Source organism: Paroedura picta, chromosome 8 (genome assembly GCF_049243985.1).
Source record: "Paroedura picta isolate Pp20150507F chromosome 8, Ppicta_v3.0, whole genome shotgun sequence".
In the NCBI taxonomy this organism is placed as follows: Eukaryota; Metazoa; Chordata; class Lepidosauria; order Squamata; family Gekkonidae; genus Paroedura; species Paroedura picta.
This window is the reverse complement of record NC_135376.1, coordinates 66,451,990-66,472,944: the sequence shown is the minus strand read 5'-3', so window position 1 is coordinate 66,472,944 and position 20,955 is coordinate 66,451,990. Positions and strand designations below refer to the sequence as shown.

Here is a 20,955-nt window from a genome sequence, read left to right as displayed (position 1 = left end):
TCTATTGTTTTTCATGCCAGTTGTCCATCCTTTCCGTGTAGACCATCAGTTTCATTGATCTGGGCAAATTTTTTAGTCAGAAGTGGGAGCCACCAGCCAGTTTGGTGTAGTGGTTAGGAGTGCGGGCTTCTAATCTGGCATGCCAGGTTCAATTCTGCGCTCCCCCACATGCAACCAGCTGGGTGACCTTGGGCTCGCCACAGCACTGATAAAACTGTTCTGATCCAGCAGTGATATCAGCGCTCTCTCAGCCTCACCCACCCCACATGCTGTCTGTTGTGGGGAGAGGAATGAGAAGGTGACTATAAGCCGCTTTGAGCCTCCTTTAGGTAGGGGAAAGCGGCATATAAGAACCAACTCTTCTTCTTCTTCTAATGCAAGTTTTAAAACATTCCAAGATCTCAACATAGCTACATCTGTGAGGACATGGAAGTTGAGGACCTTACACATCACATCTTAACAGCCCACTCTTATGATAAACCAAGTAATAAGTTTATTTTAAAGTTACTATTGAATGTACCTGCAATGTGATTTTTCTGTTGTCTGATTTTGACCCATATGTCTCTAACAGAGTGGCTCTGCATGTACTTACAGCCAGGAAAGTCAGAGGTAAAATGGCTATGTAAAAAATGCCACCCCTACACATTTGAATTCTGGTTATTGTATTTTACATTGTTTATGGAATTTTATCTGTGGTTATGTGTTATATCTGATCTATAATTTTATTATTCCATTGTGAAGACCTTTTGGGCAATACATATCATTATAGTTTTTTATTTTATTATTTATACGTCTTTTGGGAGGACTGTGCTTAGAAGTTCATGGGGATCTAGTAGGGTTCCCGTTTCAAAAGCCAGGCTGAATATAAATCTGCATTGTGAGTACCCTGCATTGAAGAGCACCTCAATTTTAGCTTAGCCTTAGGCGTGTAACTGAATCAATTTCTGTGTGCCACTGAACCATATTAAGAAATGCATTAGTAACAAGAATGGCTCCCCCAAATCCAAGGCCCTGCTAGACTCCTATTACACAGATAACAAAACTGGACAGGGAAACATGATTTTTCATTACAGCATTATAGCTTGTGAGTCAAAACACCTGCCAGAAATCATTCTGTAGAAATGCAAGATATAATTTGGAGAATCTGTTAAAGCCTTTGCAATCATGAAACTATCTAGGTGATATCCAAAGGTCTTCCACTGATCGCTGTGAGAGTTGATTCATGCCAATAGTGCAGTAGTCAACATAGACAGATTGGTAGGACAACGAAGAGTAAAGTCAAGGACATTCATCTAACTTTATCATTTGGGTGATTTACAACAAACTTTATTGAGTAAATAAGGAAAAGAAAGGGGGGAACTGCAAAGCAACAAGAACAAAAATGAGCCATTTTGTACAGTCTGTCACATGCATAGTTTTATGGAAATGATATGGAATATATGATCACTTTTGCTGTACATAGCTTTAAATATAATAAACCTGTTATACACTTTATAAAAAGTTCACTGTATGGAAACAGCCTTCATATGCACCTACTGTCCAGTTTATAAGAAGGCCTGCGCTTGGTAACTGGTAAAAAAACCACAACAACAACTATATAAATAATCTGTTTTTAAAAATCGAAGACAAACAAGAAGACTAAAAACACACTGGCACTTCCACAGCTGTGTCAGGTTCCAGAAATTCAACTATTCCCCTCCCCCCCAAGTCTAGATGTGTTTTTATACCCGCTCTAAAGCGACACTATGACATCTAATTCCATGAACATTCAGACCACACTTGTATTTCTTATAGCCATGCTGCCACAAGGATAGTAGTGAGTGATGATGGTTCCTAAATATGTTCAAGGATCTCTCACAGTGAGATCTTCTTGACAGAATCAGCCAAACTCTGGCCTAAGCTGTCAGTGGCTCACGACATGGTTGCTGCTAAACTGCAACCATCAGAGTTAGAGCACAAAAGGCAAAGAGGAATCTACTAAATGTAGAATGTCAAAGAAGACATTGGCAGTAGTTTTTAGGCTTACAAAGGCCTGGCCCCAGACTGAGCACAGCATCACAATGCCTGCAAACCATGATCTGCTGCCTTAAAACTGGTTAAGATCTCAAATGTATAGTGAAAGCATAGCTTAGCTTGCTGGGTTAGGTCCTGCCCCCAAAGGGCATGGATAAGAAAGCAGAGGTTGGAGAGATGACCGTCTTAACCAAGGCCTGTCTATTGCAAATGTGTCACTTAGGCCATGATTAAGTAATCCCATCATTTGCAAAGCAAAATCCAAATCCTGCTTTCACATCCCAGTTTGTGATCAATCCTTCACCATGGTCTATACAGATGTCAGAATTAACCACAGTAAAGGAAACCCAATAGAGGCTAAGCATTTTGCATTTTGAGACAACAGTGCTCAGTGCTTTCTGGAGAGGATCTCTCAGTTAAAAAAGCTAAGAATATATATTAAAATGGACAAGGGTTTATCCCCCAGTAAGAGTACTCGTTATCATAGAAAGAGAGAAGATTACTGACGGACGCAAGTCCAACATCTGTATTAAGGTATGCTTTGGTTGCAATACACAGCTAACAGTTCTTCTGAACACAGTTTAAAAGTACTTCACTAGAAGTTCACATCTGGGCATGCACGTCTGAAACTCTGCTGAAAACTGAAGGCTATACCTATAATACTTGATGTGAGCTATACAGTGGGGAAGGATGTGTTTCTTTTCTACAGAAGAGAAGGGGTGGGGAATTTTATCCTGAGTAAAAAGGCAAACTATTTTCTTATTCTGGTGATGCACACGTCCATCCAAGCCCTTTAATCTGGCAGTGTGAAATATCCTTGATATTAATTTTTTTTAAGTTCTCCTTTAACATTTGCTAATTGTAGTTTATTAATCAAGAGGATCTTGGGGAGTGTAATGAGGCAAACGACACAACAGCTGTAATTGAAAAGTAATGTTCACGGCAGCTCCCTAATGGAAACCAAGGAGACAAAACAGCCATAGTTAAGAACTTTTAAGTCCCACTGGTGCATATGGAAGAAGACTGAAGCATATGCTTAACTCTCCCACAGAAACCAATGGGACTTAACAGCTGACGTATGGCTGCGCCATGCCCCAAGAGCTGTCCTCAGCATCCTGTGGGAGCTCTCTTCCGTTTTGAGGCATCAGGAGAGAGATGTAATATTGGAACGTCCACCTGGGGGTGCAATTATTTTCTGCGCAGTGCGCCTTGCAATGTGGTCATCTGCTTGAGATCCTAGAAGAGGCAACACACAGAAAGCATGTGCAAATAAGTAAATTAACAAATGCCATTAATATAATGCAGTCTACGTTTTTTTTTTTTTATGAATATCAAAATCAGCCGCTTGGATACTCAGATTGTTTGATAAAATGGAGATCGGTCTAGATATGTTTGCATTGGCAAATAAAAGTGAATGAATTGGTTATTTTTGTGAGGGGGCAGGGGAATGTAAGTACCTTATTGTTACTGTGGGATTTAACACAACAATGCTATGAATGACTTTAGCCAGGACAACTGACACAGAATCCTTTGGAAACCAAGCTGTGAGATTCTGATAAAGGAGATTAAATTTGAAAGGGAACTGAAAACATAAGGTATGCTCTAAATAAAGCTAGAGCGAGCTAAAGCTAAAGCGAGTGAGATTTATCACAAGCACAGTGCCCTTTTCTCAAACGGGAATGAATGAGTGTTTAACTGGCTGGATCAAGCCTACAGGTATCACAGAACAGTTTTCAACAGCCAAACAAGATTTAAACGCATCTGCAGATGCATGCTTGAATTGAGTGGAAAAAAAATGTTTCCCCCAAAAATTACAGCATAAGGAAACATGTAACAAACTCCTCCAAATCAAAGATGGAAATGATAACATTTTCCATGAAATGAAGTCTTTTGTGCTACTCTTAGTTAAGTTTTGAATAATTAAAGACTCCATAATGCAGCTCAGAGTACAATCCCATCTGATTCCCTAATCCAGAATTACTCTCATGGGTCTTCTTCCCAGGGCCAACCTGAGCACTGCTGGCCATGATCTTTATGTGGAACTTGCAACGTCTGATCAGATACAGCTCCAGACTGTACCCCGCCTTAGCCTGGCCCAGAAAGCAGCTTTATTTCCTTACCAGACAAGCTGAAGCCTGACTGATGTAGGTTACGGATTGGAGGAACTGTTATCTTGCCTGAACAGGGAGCTATTCTTGAGGTAGGAGTCGGGGCCACAGCTTTAGCGGTCACAATGACATCGTGAACTGGTCCGTCGTAAAGCCCACGAGGAACACCATGAATTTCTGCAAGCTGTGGAAAAGTAACAGGAAGAACCACTGTTCAACTAATGCTTTTCCCAGAGTTCCCTGGAACATGCTCACAAGTAAGCATTTCCGGGCTGCCACTAAAAAGCAAGAGAAGTGCTTGACAAGAGAAGTGACAAATGTTAAACTTTCCCTTGATAGATCATGCCTCAATGGAACTGGAGATGAGGCAAGTTTAGTGTCCTCAACTTTCAACAAGCAGGTTGGAGCCATCAGAGTTGCTGAGAAGAGCTGAATATTTATATCCTGTTCTTTACTACCCTTTGAGGAGCCTCAAAGCCGCTTACAATCGCCTTCTCTTCCTCTCCCCATAACAGACACCTATGGGGTAGATGAAGCTGAGAGATCTCTGAAAGAACCGTGACTGGCCCAAGATCACTGAGCTGGCTGCATGTGGAGGAGTAGGGGATCAAACCCGGTTCTCCAGATCAGAAGCAACTATTCTTCACCACTACACCATGCTGGTGAAGCAGTGGGACACATCTCTGTGGGCCTGGGAGCCCATGAAACCAAATCAGACATGGGATTTATTTTCATATGATATTTGGGTTAGAACCTGAACCAAGAGTAAAATCAGAATATAAACGTGTTAAAAACAAACAAACAAAATTAATAAAGAAAACCTGACTTGTGTGAGGGATCATCTAGAAGAAATCTCATCAGGGGGGTGGGGTAGCACTTTCAAAAGTCACGGGAACTATACAGAGAGCCAGTTTGGTGTAGTGGTTAGGAATGTGGACTTCTAAGCTGGTGAGCTGGGTTCTATTCTGCGCTCTCCCACATGCAGCCAGCTGAGTAACCATGGGCTCACCATGGCACTGATAAAGTTGTTCTGACTGAGCAGTGATATCAGGGCTCTCTCAGCGTCACCCACCTCACAGGGTGTCTGTTGTGGGGAGAGGAAAGGGAAGGTGACTGTAAGCCGCTTTGAGCCTCCTTCAGGTAGAGAAAAGTGGCATGTAAGAACCAATTCCTGCTGCTGCTGCTTCTTCTACATCTTCTTGTGTGTTAGATTTCTTGACAGCTCCACCTCCAGCCATAAGTCTTAATCAAACAACCATATTGGAGGGGCTAATCATGAAGGCTTCCCCTCTCTTTTGAAAAGGTGCAGAGTGAACGGGAAAGACCTATGTGATTGTGGCCCCACCCACATGGTTGCAGTGTTGCACTCACCTCCCAGTAGTGTGGGATGCCTCTTGCTGGAGTGTGAAGGGGTCCTTATTAAGAAACTACTTGGGTGCAAAACTATTCAGACATGCATGAAATAGAACTCATGGTAGAAGGCAGGTGACATTTAGCTTTGGGTTTGTGAACAAAGATGCTGCTGCCATAGATCCCAAAGAATAAGTGATTTTCATACGGAAGGGGAATTTCTGTTTCACTGTTTAACTGTTTACTTTGCAGATGGATGATGTGCTAGAGAGCTGTCACAAATAGCCAAAGTATTTTCCATTCCACACCCCCCCCCCCCGGTGAACATGTTTACTTTCCAGAATCCGCTGCTGCTGTACATGGGAGCAAAAAAAGAAAGGGGGAGAGAGAGAGAGAGAGAGAGAGAGAGAGAGAGAGAGAGAGAATGAATCTGACTAAGTGCCCAGAGTATCAAATGCGACTGCCCAAACGAATTAACATCACAAGCAATCACTCCTGATCTGAAGCCCAATTACAAGTGAGCAGGAAGCCTAACAAACGTCCAGCTCAGCATAAGTGAAAATATATACTTTGTGAGGCCTGCATTCCTGGGATGATTTTAAATGACACTGTGTGTTTCGTCATTCAAATGTAATTCAGTTTGACTGGTAGCAAATAGCCCACGGGACTTGCAACGTATCAGCTGGAATCAGATGGGGACAGAAATAGCTTCTCCTACCTCGTCTCTATCCTCCCATTGCATGCAAGACACAAGGCAAGGACAACAAGGCCAATAAATCAGAAGCTGGGAGTGTGTATGTGTGTGTTCTCTATGCACTGAAAAAATGGTGGCTGCTTTCTTGGCCACCCAGCAAAGAATAAATGAATGTGAATGGGATGGGACAATTATGCAAGAATTAGGAGAAGGATCCCATTCCCTTGCAATGTTTTGTCTTCTATGCCATCCTCTTGTTTCATATGCCCCACTCCACACCTGGGAGCCACTTCCATTGAATAGCCCACATGCATAGTTATGCTTATAGGATGATCATGTGCACCTTGAGCTGATGATATTCACTGGTTCAACTGGCCAAAATCAAACAGCAATGCAGCACATGGAACAAGTCATGTTTATATGCATGCATCAACTGCCAGTCAAATGTGGACTGCTGAAATATGGTGATTGTTGCTGTTCAACTCTCACAATAAGGACCACTACAATTCTATCACTTCTTCCTGTACAGTTAAGAGCATTAAACATAATACAGTCAATGTAAAGACTGGTCCAAAGGACTTACAGGTTAGGGACCAAGGATCAGCATGAAATGACACAAGCCTGCTAAAATTCTATTGTGTTTTAGAATATACAAGAATGGCTGTTTCTTACTGAACCATTTCAAAGACATCACACCATCATGGGGAATGGATGATGAAGATCATTCTTGGGAATGCCGAATATCCTAGATCTGTCCGTACAAATCTAGGACAGAATAGACTTATTGACACTGAATTAATCTGACTACATTTCCTCCCCATGTATCCCCCTCTGGCCAAGTTCCAAGACAACAAACCAATTTGACTGAGCTCTATATCCTAACAAAACATGAAGGCAAGGGTAAATAATGGGTTTTAATGGTGGGACAGATGACACCTTTGTCTACCTGTCCAGTCCATGCCATTCACAGCTACGACTGATAATTCACAGTTACAACTAATAAGGCAATTCAAATGCAGGGAAATGAAAACAGCAGCAGCCGGAGAGAGATGGAGTGTTTGGACAGGACACACCTTGAGACATGGCACTGTGTAGTGATTAGACTAGTGGCACCCTGGATCTTAGCCATAGAAAAGTTTCCCATAGTGCCTGATATTTGAGATCCTTTAAAAATGCAGGTGCCAAAGATTGAATCTGGGATCTTCTACAGGCAAAGCATGCTTTTGCAAAAGAAATGCATGCTTCCTCAAACCTTTGCAATTGGCTGCCAGTATTGTGGCATGAGGAAGGGAGAGTGTCGCAGAATGACATTACAAGTTATTGAAAAGGGGAATATTTGACAAGGGCGACCTTTTTCAATGGCAGCCCTATTGCTCTGATGGTTACCTCTATCCTTAGAGAGAAGTATGTTCAACCCAAACCAGAAGAGTTGGTTTTTATACCCCACTTTTCATTACCCAAAGGAGTCTCAAAGAGGCTTTACAGTGGTCTTCCCTTCCTTTCTGCACAACAGGTACCCTGTGAGGTAGGTGGGGCCAAGGGAGCTCTGAGAGAATTTCTCTTTGAGAACACCTCTAACAGGACTGCAACTAGCCCAAGGTCACCCAACTGTCTGCATGTGGAGGAGAGGGGAATCAAACCCAGCTCTCCAGATTAGAGGCTGCTGCTCTTAGCCATGACACCAAGCTGGCTCTTCACCTACTCCTGCCCTGGGGACATTTACTTATGGCAGTATTTTCCATCCATAATTTCACTTATAAGAGGATTTAGAGATTAATGCAGCTCCTACAACAAATACAGCATTGGTACTTACTTGCAAAGTTAGGAGAATAGGTATTTAGTAGCAGAGAAAAACTATGAAATTAGGAATTTTCCCTTTCAGCAGTTAGCTATTTTCTCCCAATATGGATATTATCTAAATTTGATATTAGGTATCTCAGCTTCACCCACAAGCCTTACAAGGGCCCAGTTTGATGAGACAGTCCTGGCCAAGACAAAAACTGCCGTCTTAACACTTGTGTACTTAAAGATGCCACTGAAAATGTGAGTCTGCTAAGTTCATGTTCATACTCATCAGGATGTGAAGTCTCCTTTTTTTGGAACTGCACAAACCAACTTTGGTAAACATTTGAGTGGTTTACTCCTAGAAAACCTAGACCACAGCCAATCTAACTACCCTGGCCAGCTTGTTCCAGATCTAAAACTCTGATAGCACATTTGGACTTAAAGCTTCCATCTGCATCCAAAACCCATTAAGACAGATGGGTCAGGGTTTTTCATGTAACAAAAGTTCTCACCCTGTTTCTTGCTTTTATTCTTTTGTAAACATAATCAGGGAATGTCTTTCGAGGAACGAAACGGCCAGTGCCTTGGGTGACAAACAGACTCCCATCTTCCAGCACTACTTTTCCTTGACTTATAACCACAGTAGGGACACCACGACATTCTGCTCCTTCAAATATATTGTATTCCACATTCTGGGAGAAGCAACACAAGAGATGCAATCAGTTTCATGTGTTAAGGTCAAAAAAGGCACAACCCCTCAAATGTAATCGGTGCAAAAACTGAACGAAGAATGTGCATAGACACTACAGACTGAGTGAATTCACATGCTGGAGTGGAGAATGTGCACATATGCTGGATACTGTGCACAAGTCCATGGCAGTATTGCACATAATATTTGGTAAGTTTTCAGTAATGGTATTCACTCCACAGCTCATGGAGAGCTACAATCACAATCACCATCAACCAAAAAGAACCACATTTACTTCTATGCCCGGCATATGGTTCTGCTTCCCAGGAAGGCTCACAATTTAGCCACTCTTCCAGCAGTGGCTGTTTGACCAGTTGGCTCATTTTCCTGAAACATGGGGCAAATCCCACATTGGGGAACAGTGCTAAGAAGAGTCACGACTGTTTCTGCACTGGGAACTTTGCTGCTCTGGCTCCCATGAGGGAGCACAAATCCAGGGTGGATAAGGAGCACCAGACCTGACAATTATACTGACAATTCAGTATTTCCAGTCTCCAGGCTTTGGTTTCTGTCAGTAAAAGGCAGGGAGAGGGGACAAGGCCCTCTGCAGGAATGTTTTGACAGTCAGAGGAGGACTAATCGGTGTCAGAGCAGCCAGCGATTACCAGGCAATTAGCTACCATGAGATTACCATGACTCACAGGCCACTGGCTGCTGGTCACTATTCATGTAAAGACGTGTTATCAAAGCCAGTGTGGTGTAGTCCTTAGGGTTTCAAATCAAGGATCTGGGAAACTCAGGCTTGGCTCTCCCACCCAGCCATGGAAGGTCACTGGGTGAACTTGGGCCACTTACACCAAAGGAGAAGGGAATTGTGTGAGCTGCTTTGGGTCCCCATGGTGGAGAAAGGCAGGGTATAAATGAAGTACGTGAATAAATGTAGTTGAAGATGGAAGGCAGGTGAATGGGTAGAGTGGGAAGGAGAGAAAGTTGAGGAAAAGGGGGGGGTGCTAGGAGGAGGGAAAGCAGTGGGGAAGGGGATACAGCGAGAAATGAGGTTCTCCCAGCATGTCCTTACAGGTCCCCTACTGGGTCTCAGGACCTGGCCTAGTGACCAGCACCACACAACATGGACGTAGTTTCTCCAGGTATAGGCTTCTGGTAGAAGGAAGGAGGGAAAGCTGAAGACAGGAGGACAGATAGAAGTAGTTTGTCTGGTGGGTGGGAAGGAGAGGAGGATGCAGGGAAAATGGATAGGTGAGGGGGCTTTCTGTAAGGTAAAAAAGAAAATTGTGGGGATAGAAAAATGGGATGATGAAGAGCTGGGTTTATGTACCCCACTTTTCACTACCCGAAGGAGTCCCAAAACTGCATACCAACACCTTCCCTTTCCTCTACCCACCACAGACAGAGGCTGAGAGAACTGTGGCTGGCCCAAGGTCACCCAGCTGGCTGCATGTGGAAGAATCAAACCCGGTTCTCCAGATCAGCGGCTGCCGCTCTCCACCACACCACCACCCTGGCTCTCAATGAGATGCCTCCTGCAAGACCTTTTGGGTGCCCCATTTATAACTTTATATATGGTCAGGTGTCTAGTTTGGTGAAGGCAGAAACGGGAAAAAGTGCTATTTTTTTTTTACCAAGTTGTGAGTTTTTGCAGAAATGATCATTGTAGCTTTTGGATTCCAAATAATCAAATCAGCATCAGAACCAACAGCAATTCGTCCTTTCCTGGGATAGAAGTTGAATATCTTTGCTGCATTTGTACTGGTCACTGCTACAAATTCATTTTCGTCCATCTTTCCTGTTGCCTGGAAATTAGAAAGCAAGGTCTTTAGAACACAAAAACTAAGGCAAATGTATCCCAGATCTCCCTCCCCCCATTTATATGCTCTATATCATGTTCCCAAACCATATGTTCTAAATCAGGGATAGTCAACCTGTGGTCCTCCAGATGTCAATGGACTACAATTCCCATGAGCCCCTGCCAGTGCTTACTGGCAGGGGCTCATGGAAATTGTAGTTGATGAACATCTGGAGGACCACAGGTTGACTACCTCTGTCCTAAATCACACTCTCAGGTCTGTGCTGTGTGAGAATGTGCCCTCAAATCTTCTGCAACATTGTCCCTGGCAGACATGCAAGATTCTCTGACAGATCACTCAATGTGGAACGAGTTCCCCAAAAGGAGAAAATCTACCAAAGAAAACCTAATGATTCTGACCAGACATAATGTGAAGTCAGGGTTTATTTTTGTTGGTAGAGTTAAAATATGGAAAGAGAAGTAAAGCACTAAGTGACTTAAAATAATAAAATAGTTTTGTTAAGAAGCAAAACAAACTTTGTTTAGAAAGAGGAGAGAGAAACACAACTATCTAACTGTTGTGAATTCTTCATTCCTTCTGACTGTTCTGGAGGCAAGAAAGGAGGAAGTGTGCTGAAAGGAGCAAGAAGTCCCCAAAAGAGCCAATCAGGGCATAGGAGGAGACTATTTGAAAAATATCATTCCTATTCTAACTAGGCTAAATACACTTCTCTTCTGATGCCCCCTGTAGAGTATTCTTCATATGTTTTTGAATAATGCATATGTTTTTGAATAATAACAATTTTAGCTATGGCTGGCTTGTGAAACAGGAATTTGGCTTGCAGTGATTATTCATATCCTCAATAAATGCAGGTTTCATCAGACTTGCTCCTTTTCCTGCAGAGAGCCAGCTGGTATCCCAGCTTGCACTGAGGTGAAGGGGAGCAAGCCACACTTAAGCCAGGATACCTGCCCTCATATGCTACACAAAACCATAATTACATGACTAATAATAAACCAACTTCAACTTCATGTTTTCAGTTCCTGGTTGAAATGCTCTAACTTGTGGGCAGAACATCACTGGGAAGTGACCAGTGACTCTCCAGCAATTAAAATCAGCTCCCCGGGGCTGCTATAATCACTTCCTTATCCTTTTTAAAGCTAACACAGCAGCCTCTCACATCTTCCTTTTGTTTAATGCAGAAGCTCATGCCTGCACACATGTGCCCGCTTGGGATGGGAGAACACCCGCCTGCCTCTCCTCCTCCTCCATGCACGATGCACACATATAGCTTTGCTCAAGTAGGGAAAGCAGAGTCCTATTGACTCAGTCCTCTTGCATCAAAGCTAATATTGGCCTCTCCCAGGGAAATCATAGAGGTCTGTGTTTTGTTTCCACTTTAGGACAAGTTACAACTTTGGGTGGATGGCAATGGCTCACTATGGGAAATCATCAAAGGAAAAGATTCCCCACCTGAGAATTGCAGACCTTCTATGAAACACTGTAATTGTGACTGGCATCACCCATCCAGCCTCCATTTTGGGACTACGAACTCCCAAAGCTCTTGAAAACAAGAATAAGTACATCCCAGAAACAAAATCTGACCTCCTCGGCTGTAACTATTTATTATTTATTATTTATACTTAGAATTTTATACCACCTCTCAAGACAACTCGGGGTGGTTCACAATATAAAATCCATAAAATACAATATAAAACCCATAAAATCCCTTTAATGATACCAACAGAACCAGAGAATAAAAGCCAAATCAGCCAAAAAACAGCCAAAAGACCAGATGATCTCTCCAGCCCAATAACTGTTCCGGCCAGGCCAATAAAGATGATCCCATTAATCCTGTCTGTCCAGGGGGTGAATTGCACACTTAGGGCACAACACACTGATGCCACCTCTGGTCACCGCCCTGGCCTCAACCAAACACCTGGCGGAAGAACTCCATCTTAACTATCCATAGTTAGCAGAGTGGCCCGTGTCTGAACTATCATGGTACCCATAGTTAGTTTCACTGTCCATGTCTCTGCATGTCATGCCAGCAAAGCCGCTGAGATGAACCTTGGCACGAGAGAAGCTCATTCTGTTAACACGCTAACTATTGTTGCACTCACCACACATTTTTCCCAGATGATGGACATTCTCTCCTCGATGCCATTTGTTCCTTCTGGGATGAGGGCGAAGTTATCCTTCCCAACAGCCTTCTGTGCTGTGGTGAAGGTGCAGTGAGCGCTCCCCACCACTTGAAGATCCCCACTAATGAGAACAAACAAGCCATTAGAACCAACAGGGCTCTTTGTTATGTTCACAGCCTTGTGCTGAGCCACAGGGCCTGAAAACTGCTTTCACTTCTTGTATGCAAGAACAGAGAGAAATTCAAAGTTCAAAAACGCTTGTACGGTTTAGATGAGGAGCTAACAGAGGCAGCGGCATGAGAAGCGGGCTGCCAAGATCATATTCGTAATCAACTCTGACTCCGTCACATCCGCCGCTGTGCAGACTTCGGCAATACAAAGTGACAAGGTGAGTGTCATAGTGTTTTAAAGGCTGAAGAGGAAAAGAAAAGGTAGCCCTTGCCTGTCAGGGCTGAAGAGGAGTGTTTGTTGGGTGAAGGGAAAGCTGCATGACTGGTGGCGCTTTCAGCTGGTTCTCCCTGACACTGGGCCCAGCGCCAAAAACAAAACAGAAGTCCAGGGGCACCTTAAAAGCTAACATTTATTTTAAACGGAGCCTTCACGGCTCACTTCGTCAGATACCCGAGGAAGTCCGCAGCGACTCATGAAAGCTCAAACTGAAATAAATGTTGTTAGTCATTAAGGTGTCTCTGTCAATCAGCTTCAAAAGACTTGCCTCTCCTCCATGGCTCTGCACCAGTCCTTGTGATTAGGCCTCAAGCAAATCCAAGGGATGGTCAGCCAATCAGACCCCATGGAAGGCACTGGATGGGAAGGGGTCTTTCTCCACATTGGAAGAGGGGTTTTATTCATTCGTTTGTTTGTTTGATTTTGCAGCTCTGGATAGGAGTGTCAGCTTAGCCAGGCTTTTGTTTGGCTTTGCGTTAGAGTCTGGAGGCTGACTTAGGGAAGAACACCTGTTTTAGTATTACAAATAAGTATCCCGTCAAAGGCCCATCATTTCTATTTGTAAAGGCTCTGTAGAAAGGAGCTCTGTGTGACTAATAAAATGAATTGACTTGAAGGTTAAGAAAACCACAATTGGCAAAAGAACAGCCTTGAACCAGTTGAGGTATCTTCTCTAAATCAAATCTTCTTTTAGGGTTCAGCTAAAAGTAGTTACTTCAATTGGGTAAAAGTATGTAACCTTTGGGGGTTGAAGCTGAGAGCATGTACCCTATGCTACAAAGGTTCTCTCCCACCTACGTATTGTCTCAGTCAAATACCTAGGAAATAGTGAAAACTATTTACCTCATAGATCGGCACAGTCTCGGTCTAGGCAGTTTCCAAATAAGAATGCTTTGGGGAGCAAATAGCTTTTATTGGACTGTGGATGGTTAAGGTTTAAAGAATCTATAGGGGAGGCCAGGGTGTTGACCGGACATTCTTCAGTCCAGAAGGCAGTTGCCTCAGCGCCTCCACCCAGCACAGCTGCTAGAGTCGCAATGGACTTTTATTTAATTCTGCAACACCAGGCTAGCTTTGCAATCACAGTGCCAAAGATCCTGGGAATTGCCCTAATTTTAAAAAGCTGCTTGCAGAGCAGTAAGAGAAGCATTGAACTGAGAAAGTTTCAGAAACTAACAATAATCCCTATATCAGTGGCCAGACCCTCTCCATAGGATTAGTTTAGGGCTAATCCCGCGTTGAGCAGGGGGTTGGACTAGATGGCCTGTATGGCCCCTTCCAACTCTATGATTCTATGATTCTATGATTCTATGATTCCATGGGCAGAAGGGGAGGAATTGGCTTGCAAACCACCTTTTTTTAGCAAAGCATTGCCTGGCCAGAAATGTACTAAGACTTGCCAGTTTCATCCAGGAAGCCAACCTAGCCATGTTTGTGCCTCAGCAGCAAATGAAATGCATGTTCTCAAGCTGGCCTTTCCCACTGGTTTATTGATGGGATAATTGCACCCAGGAGTTTGCTCTTTTCTTTGATAGCCTAAAGTGTTTTCTTCACACCTGTGTTCATTCTTTCCCTAATTAATTCATCCCTATCTCAGCCATCTCCCTTAATTACCAGAATGTCAAACACCTTGACATTCTTGCTAGGTACTCTTTAGTCTTCACTTGGGAAGCCCATTAGGGTCCCTCCTGAAGCAATTATTGGTGTCTTCCCTGACCTGGAAGCAGCCAATAACCCAATCAAAGGCTTTTGTCTCATTAACGACAGAGCCATTATTTGGTCTCCATTTGTTTTGCCTCACCCTCACATACACATTAAATTCTTTGTTTTATGGGCTAGCTGTCCAACCTTAGCCACTAGTCATGAAATGGGGTACTTAAGCAGACACATTTGGTCATAGCTGTGGGTGTGTTGTTCTCGGATCCAAACCATGCACCCAGCAGCATGCAAGATGTCTTGCTGTCTCTCTTTTAGACTTCTTCACATTCTGGAAAGTAGCTATTAATCTTTCTCTGACCCAATTTACTATTTCAACCCTTTACTTTCTTCTGTGCTTGTGTTAGTTTAAATTGTGTACATGTATGTTAGGGTTTTCAATTTATTTAAAAAAAATAAAGATCCTTTTATTTCATTTCAAATTGGTCTCTGTATGATTTTTCTGATGGGATCACCACCATGAACACTGGTGGAGATCTTGCTCAAATCTCCTAGAATTTGCTAATTCTCCCCACCAACATTCAAGAGATAAGTCTATTTTAGCTAACACCCATCCCTTCCACTCAATGCCAGAAAATTCCTGTTTGCAAAACACACACAGAGATGAACCTACTCTCCTCCTTACCAGTTCCTACCTCTTCATGAGTAATATCATGGGAGGGTGTGTGTGTGTGTGTAACTAGCAGCGATGGTGACTAATAAAATGAATTGACTTGAAGGTTAAGAAACCCACAATTGCCATAACCCTTGGTAGGAAATAATGGCTGACTGGGAATATATTCATTTGCATGAATGCAAGAGGCAGGCGAAAAGTGCATGTAGATTTATTTGCAACAAAAACTGGCAGGTTTAGAGTGGCTCATGACACAGCAGGTGTATACAGTTTTTGTTTATTTTGGTTGTTATTTATTTTGCTGGGGGGCATCATCTTGGCATGAAACTGGGGTCACTGTGGGTGGGCAGGTAGTTGAGTTTTCTGCACTGTGCAGGGGATTGTACTAGATTACCCAGGAGATCCCCTCCAACTCTATGATTCTACTTATGTATCGGTGAATTGAATCTGTTGACATTCTGTTACCTCATCCTCTACTACTGTATGGCTGTTTAATAACAATAACAACTTTATTGTTATAACCTGCCTTTCTCAGTTGACTCAGACTATACATCTACCAGAATGTACCACTCTGATTAAAACGTCAGTATCTGAAAAATGTCTTAGTGTGTGACCAACAGTTTGAGACAAAACATGATGTCTCAAAAAGTGGCCAACAGGGACTTTTCATGTGGCCAGATACAGAGCCCTTTCCTTCTCCAATACATGGCAATGGAATACATCTACTCTTTAACTTGTAAGAAAAAGGATTTCTATAAAGGAACATTGTAAATGAGAGGCATTTGTCATTGCGGGGCCAGAACCTGGGGTCTCTACCCCCCTTTATGGTTTCGCCAACCATAAAGATAAAGGTATCCCTTGTGCAAGCACCGGGTCATGTCTGACCCTTGGGGTGATGCCCTCTAGCGTTTTCATGGCAGACTCAAAATGGGGTGGTTTGCCAGTGCCTTCCCCAGACATTCCCCAACCATAGCCATACAAAAAATAATCTTTCAAAACAATGATTTATTTATTTATTTATTTGGATTTTTATACTTTCCATGTGGACACCAGTAGCCAAGTGATGTTTGGTGGGTTCATGGCTAAAGACTGACTGCAGATCGAACCCAGTATGCCCTTTCCAGAGGACAATGCCTTCCTTCTCTGAATTAATCAAAAAACAGGAAGAAAACTAGCACAAGGGGAAACTGAACCCAAGGAGTCATGTGGGCCACTCTACTCTAACCGCTGTGTTGGAACCACTGCCCTTTGTTTGAATATTTCACAGACAAATATTTCCACCTTGAAGAACTATTTCCACCTTGAAGAACTTACCACGACAGCAGGGAAGTCAGATAATCAGGGGTTGTAGGGTCTGGGCTAATGGGAGGAGATGTAACGAAAGCTGCAGCTTTTGCCCAGTTCTTACTCCAGTAGTGGGAGCCGTCGGTACCCAGACTAGCAGTGATTGGCTCTCCATACACAACTGTGCCTAAATCAAGAAACAACAATCAGGAGAATCCTTGTGGGAATATGCTAAAAGGTAAGAACTTCACTGCTGAACAAGAATGTTTTCAGATGCAAATCCTGGAATGAAGGCAAGAACTGCCCTGAACATGTCAGCTCTGAGTTTCCACCTCCTTCTCCCTAGCGAAGTAACACAAATCACAGAGTGTGGCACCATCACTTTGTGAGTTTCCCCATCCTCTCAAGCCAGTGAAGTGCAGTGGGGATGGGAAAATTGACATACAGTGGTGTCATGGTACATGTTTGGTGTTATTAGGTGTTGAGAGTGTGGAGGAGAACACACAGGCCTGGAACATCTAGGTTGCACTGCTCCAAGTGAAAGTCAATGGGATGCCATGGCTAGAGTATACGGCCAGTATCTAGGGGCCCAGTGGGTTCAAATCTCCCCTGTGTTATAAAGCTGGCTGAGTTTGGACCACTCACTATCAATCTAATCTTCCTCATAAGGTTAGGGCAAGAATAAAACTGTATACTCTGCTCTGAGCTATGTGATAAAACGCACAAAATTAAGTTAAATCTTTTAAGACAATCCTGCCCACATAATATGACATCAAAACAGACTGTATAATGCATATTCAAATGATACAAATTTTGTATCTGCAGTCTTTCAATGAGAGTTAGATTATTCCCCTACGAGTAGAATATGGAAAATCTTGGTGTACCAAGGTCAGTTACTGGTGTGTTTTTAAGGCTGTATTTAGTCACATCAACAGGATGATGTGAATGCTAATTTGTTTTAATTAAATAGCAATTTTTCTAGGGACTGCACCTCAGTTAACCTCAGTTTACTATGTGTTGCCTTTGAATTGTTTAAAAGAAAAAACCTCATTGGCACAAAATGGTTTTGTAATGCTTGTCAAGCACCTTTAGACTCTGAATTACAACCTCCCGTAGGTAATTTGATGTTAGGAAATCTAACCTAAAATCATGGTTGTACGTATCCAACATTTTTGCCAATATGGCATTCAAGGATGAAACACAGTAAAGCTTCAACAGTTCAGCTTCTTGAGAATTCAAATTGTCATTAAATAGCAAAGTTTCTAGGTCTCATGAAAATAAGCTTGAAAACATTTAATTCATGCTTCACAAAAGTGGCTGGGGGCGATGGAAACTAAACTTATGCAAAATGAACAAATGTACTCAATTTGCATAACATATTCAAACAGCAAAATATAGGTCATCTTGGTAGATAATCTGCATTAAAAAAATAATATACAAACTACCCTACTAAAAACACATGCTAATAAATAAAGATTGACCATTGGACCAAAGAGTCATGAGCAGATTCACTTCAATGTCAGTTCTGGGGTGAAACGACAAGGCATTGATGAAGACAACAGAAATCTGGAGACCAACTGATATAGAAACACTATACAGTTCCAAGAACCGATAGAGTATGCAGGGCCTTTCACAGAAGATGGCACTTCTTGACCTTGGGCCTGTTAGATTTAGGACTGAGACTAAAGAGTATTTGACAACTCTGCAGGATCCTGTCCACGACACTTTGGCCTGGCATCTCTGAAGATGCTCAACCTATGTTGAAAGAATTTCAGCAGGGTTTACAATTCTCAATGCTTCACGAACTCTGAAGTGTGGTGTCCTGATTAAAACTAGGATCTGGGAGACCCAGGTTTGCATCTTCCTCCTCTTGCCATGGTAACCTCAACGAGAATGGGGCCCCCACAGCAATGTTAAAAGGACTTTTAATGGGAACTCACTTTACAAAATGGTGCCATATTCCTGGAGCAAGTTCAGGGACAATGCCTCACCTAACGTGGTGCTGACTAAGACCCGTTAGTGACTAAATGCAGTGGGAGTGTTCTCGGTGCGTGGTCTCAGTTAAAGTAATCTACAATAAGGTGATCAGATTTTAACATTGGTAAAGTGGGACACTATTGACTGGGGGGGGTCTTGATTAAAAATTTGGTCTGTATGGAGCAACAAAAAGTTTCATAGAACGCATAGAACACAAAAATAGTAATGTAATATATATATATATATATATATGTGTGTGTGTGTGTGTGTGTGTGTGTGTGTATACACACGCACACATATACACATATACATATATATATATACACACACATATATATATACACATATATACACATATATACACACACACACACATATACACAGACATACAGACATACAGACACACACACACACACACATACACAGACATACAGACACACAGACACACACACACAGACACACACACACACACACATATATATATATATAAAATTTCAACATAAGTACTATTTGCCAGATACCCCCAGATGTCCCTCCAAAAGTGGGACAATCTGGTCACCTTAATCTACAAGGACCATTTTGATAGCCTAAAATGGTATCCTCCAGTTTGTCAGAAACAAGATTTGTACAAGGACTCCAAATGGGCAAATGCTCTCTGAGGAGAGACATTCCCTCTCTAGCCCGGCTTTCAAAGAACTCACAGGGATAGATGTGTGTTTTCCCCCCACAGCAACCCTTTGAGGTAGGTGAAGCTTAGGGAGAGTGGCTGACCTGGTGAGGATGGATAGGAGGCTGGGAGCTTACACAGCTCCAAAAGTGGCTGTGTGCTTATGCCTAGATCAGCTTGGGCTGTGCTACCCTAATCTTATTTATTTATTCATTCATTCATTCGTTCGTTCGTTTGTTCGTTCGATCGATCGTTTATTTATTTGATTTATATCCTGCCACTCCTGCAAGGTTCGTGACGGGTCACAATCAATAAAACCTCCTTAAAACCCCTAGTACAATAAAAACCCATCTAAAACCGAACAGCCACCAACCAACCCAAACAATCCAAGCAGCGGCAGCACTACAACCCAATATCTCATGGAGGAATAACAAATCAGTGTCAAATAGCCCTGGAGGGGGGTCCGATCTACCATTGAGGCGTCTACCTCAACCATAAGCCTGGCAGAAGAGCTCCATTTTGCAGGCCCTGCGGAAAGCTGGTAAATCCCGCAGGGCCCACAGCTCTTCCGGGAGCTCATTCCACCAGGTGGGGGCCAGGACTGAAAAGGCCCTGGCCCTGGTTGAGGCCAGGTGCACCTCCTGGGGGCCAGGTATGACCATCAAGTTTGTACCCACAGAGCACAAAGCCCTAAAATAGGGTGCCAGGCGGTCCCTCAAGTATGTGGGTCCCAGACTGCGGAGGGCCTTGAAGGTTACAACCAAAACCTTGAATCTGATCCGGGCAGCAATCGGTAGCCAATGCAGCTGCCTCAGCACAGGCTGGATATGGGCCCTTCAAGATGTCCCTGTGAGGACCCTAGCAGCTGCATTTTGCACCAGCTGTAATTTCCGGATCAGGGGCAAATTACAGCTGGTGCCAAATTCAGCTGCTAGGGTCCTCACAGGGACATCTTGGAGGGCCCATCTTGAGCATGAAAGGCTAACTTCTTGTGCTGCATTCTGTACTTGGTTGTAAACTGCTATGGAGAATATATATATATCAAGAAAAAACTGAATTCTGGCTTCCAGGTGTTTTAAAGGCAATCGCTATTTGAATTCAATACAAAAATCAGAGGAGACACAAGAAGCATCCTAGGGGAGTCATAAAAAGGCATTTTAATGGGGCTGCTGCTCAGGATCATGCCATATGGGCCGTTTCCCCAACTAACATAGATACCATATTGATACTGGGGAACCATCATGTGTGGAGAAGCACTAATATGCAGATGGGAGGACATGAGCTTTTGTATCAGCCTGCCATCCGCGTTGGATTCAGAACTGTTCAGCCGAGACTAATAACCAAAGACAAATGTAATATTTTGATAATCTTCAAGCCTGCTGGAAATCAGACGAGCTACAAAGGCATGGCTTATGCAAACAAGAGCATCTAGAGCCAAGCTCCTAGTCCTTAGTTGTATGAAAGTAGGAAATGGTGCTTACCTTTTCGCTTGGCTTGAGCTATGACATCTGCAGCCCCTTTGCTCATGACTTTTGTGACATATAAAGGGCAATTAGCTTGTTTTGCTATTGTAATAGCACGGTACACAGCCTCTGTTTCAACCTGGGGAAGCACAAAGACATTCAGGACATTGTATTCCAGTTTGTTCTGATAGAACTAACTGC

General features: G+C 43.0%; 1 protein-coding gene across 3 annotated transcripts in view; it reads right to left on the bottom strand.

The window, feature by feature from the left end:
* Positions 1-1,283: 1,283 nt before the first annotated feature.
* Positions 1,284-20,955, bottom strand: part of DPYSL4 (dihydropyrimidinase like 4) — a 37,820-nt gene continuing 18,148 nt past the window's right edge. For 2 of the 3 annotated variants that reach the window (XM_077350168.1, XM_077350167.1), the window contains exons 8-14: positions 20,773-20,893; positions 16,678-16,834; positions 12,567-12,708; positions 10,279-10,449; positions 8,463-8,642; positions 4,134-4,305; positions 1,284-3,249 (exon numbers count right to left, since the gene is read on the bottom strand). In XM_077350168.1, coding sequence (XP_077206283.1) covers positions 3,158-3,249; positions 4,134-4,305; positions 8,463-8,642; positions 10,279-10,449; positions 12,567-12,708; positions 16,678-16,834; positions 20,773-20,893 — 1,035 coding nt within the window. In that variant the 3' untranslated portion in view covers positions 1,284-3,157. The remainder of the gene's footprint in view (positions 3,250-4,133; positions 4,306-8,462; positions 8,643-10,278; positions 10,450-12,566; positions 12,709-16,677; positions 16,835-20,772; positions 20,894-20,955) is intronic. The other variant, XM_077350166.1, reaches the window with a different exon arrangement.